Source organism: Hypanus sabinus, chromosome 14 (assembly GCF_030144855.1).
Source record: "Hypanus sabinus isolate sHypSab1 chromosome 14, sHypSab1.hap1, whole genome shotgun sequence".
NCBI classification, from domain to species: Eukaryota; Metazoa; Chordata; class Chondrichthyes; order Myliobatiformes; family Dasyatidae; genus Hypanus; species Hypanus sabinus.
In genome coordinates, this window is record NC_082719.1 from 81376598 (window position 1) to 81389449 (window position 12852).

A 12852-nucleotide genomic window follows, 5' to 3' on the forward strand; every position below is an offset into this window, starting at 1 on the left:
AACAACCCACTGGTTTATGATGTTAAAAGTCTATTTCATCGCTTTTTTTGAGCTCTGTGTCCGAAGATCGCAAAGACCTCGGGTCTTTGCCCACAGCAAAAGATTTTCCAGCTTCCCTGATGACACACGAGTCTACTGCCATGACACTGACCCTTGATCCGCCCTTCTTCAGAGCCCTGAGATCTTAGGCTTCTGAACATGGTTGAGAATCTCAGGCCAAAACTCCTGGCGTGTCGAATAACAGCCAGGGGTCGTGAAACCCCGAGAATGGGTCCCATGTAACTCCAGGTCAGGGTCTTCAAAAGAACCCTGAAAGGGAAAAATAAAGATAATAAAGGTAAGAATAGAGCTGTTTCCAAAGATACAAGCAAAGGAGTCACCATTAGGAGAAATTATTAAGAGTGAGGACAAGTTCTGCTAGATGGAGGTGAGTAGGGATTGAGGAGAACTGGTTAGGTCCATAGTCCAGAAAGAAATGGAGAGCTTTGAGACCTTCCTGGTGGCGGTTGAAGGTATATAGGTACTGGACGTTCATAGTTAAAGTAAGATGATGGGAACCAGGGAATTTGAAAAGATCCAGTGTGTGTGAAATGTCATGGATGTAGGTAGGAAGGGACTGAGCTAGGTTGGAATTGGAGAGAGGAGTGTTGAATTCAAGACGGCCGATGTCCTGTTGGCATTTGGTAATGAAAAAGTCCAGAGCAGGCAGAAGACTACGGCAGGATGTCCAGGAAGAGGAGGAGGGTTGAAGATGAGAGTAGGGGTCATCGGTAAGTGGTGGAGAGTCCTTGCTGAAGGCTTGGAGACATAGGCAATGGAAAACTAGCTCAGTGTCATGGTGGGTGCAGAACTCACTAAAGTATGAGTGCAGAAGGACAAAAGTGAGGCCCTTACTGAGAACAGAACGTTCGGCCTCAGGAGAATGTCGGAAGGAATGGTGAAGACCCGGCATGGATGAGCACTGGGATCGGAGGGGGGAAGGGGGTTGGTAGTGTCTGAGGGGAAAGGAGGTTTGGATTGTTTGGAGATGGTGTGGTGAGAGGAAGATGGAGTCTCCAAGGGCCCAAGAGCTAGTAGTAGGACTTGAGAGAGAGAGGGTTACAGAGTGGAGGCGGGGAAGGGCAGACAGCGGCAGCACTTGAAGACCCGGCGTGGAGGTCAGAGTCGGAGTTGGAGGTTGCACAATCTGCCCTTTGGAGGTGTTTGAGGATATTGGAACCTGCATTGATAGCAGTGGAGTCTGGGTTTTGAATCTGCTCTGGATTGTTAAAGCAGTAGATGTTGGTAGCAGCGATTGCAGTCTGGACAAGTCCAGGCCTACGGGCGGTGGAGATGGCAGGTTCTGTGGTTTGTAGATGGGCAGTCTTCCGATGCTTGCATTTTATGTATAAAATGGTATATTACTCAAACAGAGGATGTATTGTGGCATGATTTGACTTATTTGAAACTATGGAGGAGTGATGCAGAGACATCAATGGTTTTAGAACAAGTTGATATAATTCATTGACTAGGCTCAGACTTGTCAAAACAAAAAACAATAAAGTTGTGGTAGGTGATGTAGAGGGGCGAGGTAGTGGGTAGAAGTGTTGATCAGGCTTATTGCTTAGGGAAAGTAACCTTTTCTGAGTCTGGTGGTCCTGCTGTCGATGCTATGTGGCTTCCTCCTTGATGGGAGTGGGACAAACAGTCCATGAGCAGAGTGGATGAGATGCTTTTTGATGTTATTGGACTTTTCCAGCAGCTTTCTGTATATATGTTCTTGATGGTGGGTAGACTGGTGCTGTTGATGCATTGGCAGCTTTGACTATCCATTGTAGAGCCTTCACGTCTTCCACTGTGTGGTTTCTGCACCATGCGGTGATACAGCATGTTAGGATACTCTCTACTGTGGATCCGTAGGATGACATTCTTATCGATATATCTAATCCAGCTCTCTTCAACCTCCTCAGAGGCGTTAATGAGCTTTCCTGATTATATGGAATGTATTCTGGGAGGTTTTTCAAGATGCACACTGCCAGGAGTTTGAAACTGCTCACAGTTTCCACTGCTTTGCTGCTGATATAAAGAGGGGTGTGATAGTTCTAGTTCTTCTGAAGTGGATATTCATCTCCTTTGTCTCATTGACATTGAGGAAGAGATTATTTGTCTGCCACCAGGCCTTGAACTCTTCCGTCCCTCTCTCTGTAGGCCATCTCGTTGTTGATGATGAAACCCACCACTGTTGCATCATCGATGAACTTAACAATGTGATTACTCAGGTGTTTGGCTGTGGAGTCATGTGTGAGCAGTGGGCTCAGCAGACAGCCCTGGCAGGAATCCATGTTGAGGATAACTGGAAGGGAGGAGCAGTTTCTTCTTTTATCATGTTTTGGTGCCTGTTAGAAGATAAAGAAAGTTACTGACACTCTTTTATAATCCTTTCACATTTATTATGTGCTTGGCAAAATGTCTTTACTTGTGTTTTCACTGCAATGTAAGAAGTTTATTCATTTCTGAATATACAGAAACTGAAAGTATTCTGCTTTTTTTAAGCTAATTGATTCAATTACTGAAAAATTATTGAACCTGATATACCATAGTTCAGAGTTTTAAGGTCACTTAGACAGCTGCTCCTCGCTCAGAGCCAATCTGTTACCATATAAAGATCATTACTTGCAACTCAAAGTCTGTTGGTTATCATCTTTTATGTTGTAATAGTTTGCTATTTTTATGGCTGTAATTCAATCAGTCCTGACAGCTGATACCAAATGATTTTCAACTATTTGTACTTTAAAACTGTAGAGGAGATACTAATGAAGTGCATAAATATTCACAGTGATTTGCCACAGACTTGCTGATCTTACTTGCCATATTTAACCAGTGTTAAGTTATTGGCTTGACTTCTTTCGGGGAAAGAAAGGAAATTTAATGTTTGACTCTCCTTATCAACCACCAGTCAGGTCAACAGTGACAGAGATAGAATCTGTAAGCATGTTTGTGTATGCCTTGGGTTTAAAATATTGTGGCATTAGGTAGTAGGTAAGAGATAACTCCCATTCCCATTCCCTTCCAAACATATGGAGCAAAAATCATTCCATGGGAATAAAGTAATAATAAAGAGAAATAGAATGTATTTTCTGGAAACTCTGGAACATCTCTTTAAATGTGTTCAGTTTATCTATAGGTTTATTTTTCAACTTGATTCCAAATTCTGTCCCAGCACTTTGTTTAATATCATGTAGTTATTCAAATTTAAAACTCTAGTTTCAGGTAAGCATATTGTGACTAAACTAAATATGCACACTAATGACACTTCCCAATTGGATCCCTTACCATGAAATTGCTAATTGACCTCGTCTCACTAACCTAATTTCTTATAGGTCCCATGGTGTTCTCTCATTGTTTCTATGGTATAATGCCATGGAAACTGTGTCAAAAAAGTGTTCTATATATTTGTCCTCCAATCTGTTTCAAATTTTAGTTAGGCCTATATTTGATGATTCAATGATGGTATTACTTAAATGTTATTTTTCTTATTAATGGTTAGGTGATTAATATTTCACCTAACAATATGATATCTTTAAGGACCTCCAATTCACTGTACAGATTTTTATTTAATCCCTGCCCATTCTACTTCCACTTCATGATTTTCTAAGTCTTCCTAAATTATCATCCAGTAGTTGGAGGACTAACCAACTTTCCACCCTCTTCCTCGATTCCTCCCTCTATATGGCTTTTCAGTACTCAATGTCTTTTCAAAATGTCTATGTCTCAGAATGTTTAATTTCTGTGGTCACTATGCAATCATATCTCTGATGTCGGTTAAATCTTTTGTCACTGATTTACCACCCATTTATCATTAGTTCCCCTCAAAGACTAATCAGTAAACTCCATGACCTGGTATCAATACACCCTTGTGCAACGGGATCCTTGATTTCCTCACTTGCAAGCCCCAGTCAGTTTGGATTTGCAAAAACATCTCCACCATAATCTCCATCAGCACAGATGCACCACAGGGATGTGTACAACCCCCTGCTCTCCTTACTTCACACCAACCACTTGTTTGGCGAAATACAGCTCCAACACCATATTCAAGTTCACTGATGACACCACTGCTGTGGGCTGTATGAAGTGTGATGAATCAGCAAGTAGGAGGGAGATTGAACATTTGGCTGAGTGGTGTAATAACAACAACTTCTCACTCAATGTCAGCAAGTCCAAGGAAAAGATTGTAGACTTCAGGAGAGGGAATCCAGAGTTCCATGCATTAGTACTCATCAGAGGAGCAGACATGGAGAGCGTCAGTAACTTTAAATTCCTGGGTGTCACTATCTCAGAGGACCTGTCCGGACCCATCATATAAGTGAATTTGCAAAGAAAGCACAACTGCGCCACTACTTCCTCAGGAGTCTGCGGAGATTCAGCATGTCATCAAAAACCTTGACAAACTTCTATTGATGTGTGGTGGAAAATGTATTGACTGGCTGCATATGGCAGATATGGGAACACAGTGCCTTTGAGCAGGAAGTCCTACAAAAGCTACTGGATTCAGCCGAGTACAACACAGGTAAAGCCCTCCCAACCATTGAGCACATCTACACGAGGTGTTGTCGTAAGAGAGCAGCATCCATCATCAGAGATCCTCACCACCCAGGCCGTGTTCTTTTCTCATTGCTGCCATCAGGTAGAAGGTACAAGTGCATCAGAACTCACAGGATCAGGTTCAACAACAGTACTGCCCCTCAACCATCAGGCCCTTGAACAAAAGAGAATAACTACACTCATTCTATTTCTGGTGTTCCCACAACTGATGTCTTCACTTTAAGGACTCTCTTACCTTGTTATTTATTGCTATTTATTAATATTTGCATTTACACAGTTCGTTGTTCATTGATCCTGTTTACAGTTACTGTTCTATAGATTTGCTGGTATGTCCACAGGAAAAAGAATCTTGGGGTTTTATTTGGAGGCATGTATGTATTCAGATAATAAATTTTACTTTGAACTTACTAATTCATCCATCTTGTTAGAAAATGTCTCGATTTCAGATCAAAATTTATCTTTTTAAACTTTCACCTAACTTGACATAACTAACTGATGTAATATTATTAAATTCATATTCCCTTTCCACTCACCCCCGTATTTTTGAAATACTTACTATAGTACACTCATGGAGATTTCTTTTTCTTATCTATAAATTAATGAACTTGCCAGCTGAATCCTATGTCCCACATTCTACTTAAGTTTAATAGCCCATCTACAGCATCACCTGATTTGCCAGGACATTGATCCCAGTTTAATTGAAATCATTTGACTCAACTGAGCAATTCCTGTTCCCTATACTGATGCTCTGTCAGTCAATTCAGGCCCTTGGCACCATCTGCTGCAATTTGAGTCCTGCATTCAGTTCTCTGACCCTGTTGACCTTCCTCCAATTTCTGTGTGGTAAATAATCCAAAGAACATTGCTGATAAGATGCTTTTATTCTTGTCTTTAGCTCTGACTTCCACAATAATAGCTACTTCTCATTTCTACCTGTGCTACTGGTCCCTACTTGAACAATTGCAATTAGATCTTCCCCTTCCTGTACAAAGTTCTCTATGTGTATGGACTTTATTCTTTGTTATTATTTATATAATAAGATAAAGGATTGATTTTTTTTCTAATGCTTTTAAAAACAATGCCTGACATTAAAAGCAAGAAGGAAACTAGTGCTTACAAGCTAATAACTTGTGTGTGGCATCATGCTTCAATTACTTTGCAGTCTGGGATGTGTATCACTACTGCTTTCATTTTGCAATTACCACTTATTTTATGAATCTGCTGCTCTCTTTCGGATTGTTTTATGTCCACAACCTCTTTGGTTTTGCTGCATTGTATCTCTTTATATCTCTGTTCTTTTTGCTTTGTTGCCACTTTATCACCATAACCTCCTTACACTTTCAATTCCCATTCTTGTACTTAAGATCCACATAATCTTGTCACTTCCTGTCATTTTTTTTGCAATTTAATATCCCCTCTACTCTCACTCTTTGTGCTTAATCGCAAACTTCAACATTCTCGTCCTTTTTGTATTTGCTCTCTTTCTCTTGACATTTTATATTTCTGCTTGGCTCTTGCTGTTTATATCCTTGGTACAATTACTCATCTAGGCTCTTCATTTTTGCTTTGTTCATGCTCAACTCAATGATGCAGTGTATCCTTGTTTTAGTTACATTTTATCTTCTCTCATGCTGTGTTTTGTTTTCTCTTCAATTCTCAGTTATCATTCTTCATCTCTTTTCCATTCACATGGTTTATGGTTACTATTTCACAGATTTTTATTTCAGTGCAGCAACAGGTCAGTTTTTGTCTTTTGTTATGCACTTCATCCATTCTGATTTAGCTACACTTAGCTATTTTGCTCTTAGTTTTGTATCCCCACCACTTTTACGTTGCAGTATTTATTTTGAATTTCTAACTAAGTCATCAATCAAATATTAATAGAGAAATTGAGATAAATAGTACAAATTTAATTAGGGGAAACTCTGTTTGGATTTGAAAGAGATGAGCCAGCATAAAGGCATTTGAATACAATGGCCTATGCTCTAAACTTAATAGTTTAAAATGAAGTTAAATTGTGTGTTACTTGTTGTCCATGAATTTTCTTATATATAATTAGCTTCTATTGTACAATATAGTAAATAAAGCAGTGAAAATTTTTAAAATGCAGATGCTGGAAATCTTAGATGAAAATAAGATTTTGAAAATGCTTCGAAGATAAGGTAACATCTGTAGAAAGTCAAAATTAAAGCAATTGTTTTTATTAAAATATTGCAAATATTACCATATACTACCTTGAGATACATTTACTTGCAGGCATTTACAGGAGCGTAAAGATATACAATATAATTTATGAAAAAACTGCATAAACAAAGACTAGTAAACAAGTAATGTGCAAAAGAGGACAAATGTGTAAATTTTAAAAAAAATACTGAAAACGTGAGATGTGGAGATCTTGAAAGTGAGCCTGTACATTATGGAATCAGTTCAGAGTTGTGGTGAGTGAAATTATTCACACCGATTCAGGAGCCTGATGGTAGTAGGATAATACCTGTTCCTGAACCCGGTAATGTGGTTAAAGAGAAACGGAGATAAGGTTTCAGGTCAGAGACTCTTCGTCAATATAGCTACTCTTCAGGTATTGTACAGCAAATGAGAGAGGAGCTTACAAAAATATGACTCATTTCTTCCTTTCTTTTTTCAGATCAACAATATAAAATGGTTACATGTCCCACAAATGTAATACTAAAGTGGCTTGAACACCTGAATGGTTCCTGGGCCTTGGAAGACACTGAGTCTACAGCTACAAGAGAAGGTGCCTCTGCATTATATGAAAAGCTCCTCCAGAACAGAGAAGTGGTAGGGATATCTCACCAGGTGCAAAATCTCATAGGTCCAAAATTGCCAGATTTTGAACATGAATCTTCAGCTGTGGAAGAACGTGAACGTTACCTCTCTGCACTCCTTAACTGCCAACAAAACTTGGCCAGGACTGTCTTTGGAAATTCACCTTTTGCTGTTGCCTTACATATGCGTTTGGTGTCCCTTCAGAGGATATTCCATGCACTTTCTACCAAGTACCACGATCGATTTAGGCCAGAGTGTAAAGTACAAAAGCAGAGTTCTGACAGCAGATTAGATCTAGATGATACGCTGGCCAGGAATAAAGGAATAAAATCAGGTGCTGATGTTCTTATAGAAATGGGAGTGAAGACTGCTCTAAGTCTGCTCTTTGCACTAATTCAACAAAATTGGCAACAGTCAAGAATAGATCCAAGCCTGAGCTTGTGCAATGATGTCTTGTGCACAGCCTGCACAATTATAAATTCTCTACCTCCACTTTCTCTAGCAAATGAAAACAAAATCCCACAAGTTGGTTTGGACTGCCTTGCACAAGTTTCAACTTTTTTGAAGAAAATGACTATGCCTAATTCTGGGGCTGACAAAGATGGGCAACGACTGGCTTCAGAACTATTACTGGGTCTTGCGGTACAGCGTGGCTCCTTGAAGTTCCTACTTGAATGGATTGAAGTAGCATTGGCAGCTTCTGCAGCTGCTACAAAAGCACCTTTTGAACCAGAGAAAGAAGTAATGATTGGATATGATAGTGTTTTAAAATCATTGGAGCAACTAAGAAATTCTTCGGTGAGAATGATTTTTCAGAGCTATAATTGCTATTTATTTTTAAATGTGAACAACTATTCATTAATTTTTCAGTCTAGTCATTAATACACAACCTCATGCTTTGTAAAACATATTGCTTTCACATGTTTGGTGTGAAATAAAAATCTTCGAACATTGTAAGTTATGCCTGAGAGGGAAAAAAACATTGACAATTAAAATAGTTCAATGGGATACCAGAGAAGTGTCAGTAATGGTACTCATAAAACTGGTTTGTCATTAAATCATTAATATCCTTCAGGGAAGGATGTATGCCACCTCTAACTAGATTTAATCTGACTCCAGACTCAATGTGGTTCACTCTTAATTGCCCCTGACTTGAGGAATTGAAAAACCTCCATAAACAGTGTAAAATTAAAATTACTATCAAGCTTTTCCTTTACAGCATAACAGTCTGTCACATTCAAAGTTGATCATTTAAAGACTACCGACTTGTCTGATGATTCAAATTAAGTAATTTAAATAATTTAGTGGCCCTTATATAATTTTATTCATGTTGATGCAATTCAAATTCAGGATCTTAAGTACAGAACTGTAAAAAGCCTGAAACAGTTTCATTTTTCACCTGTTGAACATGCTTCAACATTCATTAAAATTGTGATTATCTTCTAACTCAATACCATTTTCCAGCACTATCCCCATTGCCTTTAATTCCAGCAATATTCAGAATATTGCGATGTGGCTAAGCCTCCACATCGCACCATAAATGTGAATTCCACAGTTCACCACCATCTGAGTGAAGTAATTTCTCTCTGTTTCAGTCTTTAAACAAACGAAACCTACCCCATTTCTGAAATTGTGTCCCCTGTCATGAATTCCTCAGTCAGTGGCCTGAAAAGCGCTTTCAGAATTTTGGGTGAGATCTTCTCTAGTTGTTCTGAACACATTGACACTCTGAGCAGTACTTATCCCTTCCTCGTCAGAGTTTATCCAGTTATATTGTGCACACTACCCTGTTTCTAATAGTACTAAAGTTCAAAGTTGGGTTTGAAGGATTGGCTTCAGAATATTCTGGAAGGGAGATGAAAGTCTCTTTATAAATAAAGAATGATTATTAACTTCATTTTCTACAAAGAGTACATATTTTCTCTGTGCTGAATTGAAATAACTTTTTTTTTACATATATTGGCCATGGGTCTTTGTTCAATCACAGGAAAACCCATCTGTAATTAAAAGAAATCATATGTCTATCTGAATCTTCAGCCAAGCCATACAGTCATAAGTGCAGTTTTTTTTCCTGTTTTTTTTTTTCTTTTTGAACTTTTAGAATACAAGTACAGATAATCCACAAAGTCAAGACCTCAAGAAGACTCCAGATGGATTGTGTTCACTATCTCAGGCTGCAGTTTGTCTCTTTGAAGAGGTTTGGGATTGTTTATCCATTTTATAATCTGACAGAATTGCCTTAAAGTATAAGTAAATTGTTTCAATCTTTTGTTTAAAAGAATGATTAATATGATATTTATTATGGTGTACATATTCTGATTTTATTGAGTTTTGCATGCTCATAGATGAATACTTAATTGATAGGGTCCTTCCATGGCTGCCCATTACTGTTTATCACTTGCAGTGAATAATTTGAGATGAGAATCTTGCTATGAAGAAATTGTGAGAAGCAACAAGCTGTGCCATCATATTTGTTGGAATATTAGGAAACCTCCCATCTACCTGCTAACAGCCAGTTATCGGAAATAACGATGAATTGTGTAATTGTATAAGGCGTTGCACTGCGAAGTAAGAAGGTTGTTCAACTCAGCTCTCATCTTGAAGGATGAAGGTTATTTTTTGTCTTTGAAGTGCCCAATTGACCCATTCTTTGTTTTGTTTCACCCTCCCTGTATTTGCATTTCTGAAAATAACTCTAATTGATATATTTTTCTCTTTATAGTTTACATTCCCACTTGCCTACATATCTGTAACATCAATTAATTTTGAAGTGTTTGGTAACTTTTTAAAAAATACTCATTTAGTACTTAACAAACATCCTCACAAAAAAAATTTGCAAGCTCTCAGACTGTTCACATTTTAATTTCATAATATCTTGTAAGTTCCATTTGCTACTTAACCTGTAACAGTATGAAATCTATCTAAAAGAATATTAACCCATACATTCCCCTACTTCCTATGCCATTGCAGTCAATGCAATAACATGCAACACTTGTTGTCAGCTTTGACGTATTGTAGAGTGCCCTTTAAAATTGACATCCTGATATTAATTGACATAGTAAATGGAAGGTATGTGCACTAATTCTGCTGCTTTATTGATACAAAATTTGCTGTTTCTTGTAAATGGAAACATGGGAATTGAGATCCATACTCTCATTTTCTGCTGCACCATCGCAAATCGACATGTGCTGAATTCGTCTGCCAATTCTGAAGCAAAACTTATTTTTAGACAATTTCATCCATAAAAGTGTTTATAATAGAGCAGATTAAACCTTTCCCATTATAGGTGATATTCAGCACTAAGAAATCTTACTGTTTCTGCCTATAGGTAGAAAATACTGTAATGTTATTTTTGAAATTGTATGATGTGGTAAATGCAAAAGATGCTGCAAATGCTAGAAATCCAGAGCAGAACACATGAAACACAGAAGCTCAGCTGGTCATGAAGCATCTATGGAAGGGCCAAACCTGAAACTTTAACCCTTTATTCCTTTCCACAGGTGCCGCCTGACCCACTGAGTTTCACCGGCATTTTGTGTGTGTTGACACAGCTGTGTTATTAGATTTTGTAACTAAATGCTATATTTGGATAATTAGTTCTTCAATGGTTTTTCAGGATCAATTGCAATATTTGGGTAAAAGCAGAGACAGGTGGCAACAATTGGATGCAGATAGAGGGATTTTGGTTGATAGAAGTGAAGATGTGCATGGAACCTACAGAAGTCAGGGTAAAGTTAGATTAAAAAAACGGGTTTAAGGATCTAAAACAGTGAGATATAGTAAAATGTTATTTGGACAGTATGCATTTATGTTACCCAAGGGTGTGATAGGATCGCCGCTTTCCATATCTTAGAATTAGAATCAGATTTATGATCACTGTTTTATATGACATTTGTTTTTTTTGGCAGCAATACCTAAAATTATTATAAATAAAAAAAATAAGTAATTCACTAAAAGAAAGGAATAATGAGGTAGTGTTCATGGACCTTTCAGAAATCAAATGACAGAGAAGTTGGTACTGAGTGTGAGTCTTCAGTTTCCTTTTCCTCCCGTCTGATGGTTGTAATAAGAAAAGGGCATATTATGAATGATGAGGGTCCTTGGTGATTGATGCACTTTCTTGAGATGCTGCTGCTTAAAGATGTAGTGGTGGTGGGGGGTGCGGTGTGCCCTTTAAGGAAATGGCTGAGTTTACTGTCCTCCACAGCCTCTAGTGATGCTGTGCATTGGATGTGATGTGATTCTGTAGAAATTAGCTAGCATTTTTAGTGGCATGTCAAATCTCAACAAACTCCGTCAAATAGAGCTTCTGGTATCCCCTCTTCATGATTACATCAATGTTTTAGATCCCGGACAGATCCTCCAAGATGTTGACACCAACAACTCACCCTTTCCACTGCTGTCCTCTAATGCAGATTGGCATGTGTTCTCCCACATTTCCCTTTCTGAAGCCCATTATCAATTTCTTGATCTTGCTGAGACAGAGTGTGAGGTTGTTGTTGTAACACCACTCAACCAGCTCATCTGTCTCACTCCTGTATGCCTATTCATCACCATCTGTAATTATGCCAGCAACAGTGGTGTCATCTGCAGATTTATAATGGCTTTTGAGCTGTGTTTAGCTACACTGTCGTGATTGCAGAAAGGGTAGGGCTAAGCATGCATCCTTGAGGTATGTCTGTTAATTGTCAGTGAGAAAATGTTATCTGTACTGAAGGTGGTTCCCTGACGAGGAAGCTGAGGATCTGTTTGCAGTGGGAGGTTCAGAGGCCCAGGTTTAGAAGCTTGCTGATTAATACAGTGGGGATGGTGGTCAGAACAGTGAGCTGTAATTGATAAACAGCAATCCTACAAATGTTTTGTTGTTATCTAAATGCTCTAAAGCAGAATGTAGAGCCAGTAAGAATATGTCCACTATAGATCTGTTACAGTAGTAGGCAATTTGCAGTATGTCTGGGTCCTTGCTCAGCCAGGAGTTAATTATCACTATAAACAGCCTCCTGTAATATTTCATTACAATGGAAATGCTGCTGGGCATTAATCTTTGAGTCAGTTCACCCTTCAGTTCTTGGGCACCTGTATGATTGCTGTCCTTTTGAAGCAGGTAGGAACCTCATACCTTAGTAATGACAAGTTGAAGATGGTCTGTGTTTTCTGTATCTGGCTAAGTGAACTGTCAGGGTCTCATGCCTGAAGTTCTGGTATGATTAGAACAGTAACATTCTTTAAATTCATCAATAATACAAAACTTTGAGATGTGGCAAATTGTTAGGATGATACCAATCAACTACAGCAGGGCACAGCTAGACTGGCAAAATGAGCAGGAAACTGCTCATTTACCAGAAGGAAGTGTGAGGTGGGAAGGGGAAACATGGACTTCAAGGTACAGTTTATGTGTATAGATCTCTGGGGGAGTAGTTATCAAATATATTATAGAGCATATATTGTAGTAAGTATGTAATTTTAATGTGTGTAATCTTATTT

The 12852-nt window shown here is 38.5% G+C and overlaps 1 protein-coding gene across 1 annotated transcript in view; it reads left to right on the plus strand.

The window, feature by feature from the left end:
• The window catches only part of LOC132404918 (probable E3 ubiquitin-protein ligase HERC1), a 279423-nt gene that overhangs the window by 15536 nt on the left and 251035 nt on the right, over positions 1–12852 (plus strand). The window contains exons 2-3 of the mRNA XM_059989522.1: positions 7226–8166; positions 9470–9565. Coding sequence (XP_059845505.1) covers positions 7240–8166; positions 9470–9565 — 1023 coding nt within the window. The 5' untranslated portion in view covers positions 7226–7239. The remainder of the gene's footprint in view (positions 1–7225; positions 8167–9469; positions 9566–12852) is intronic.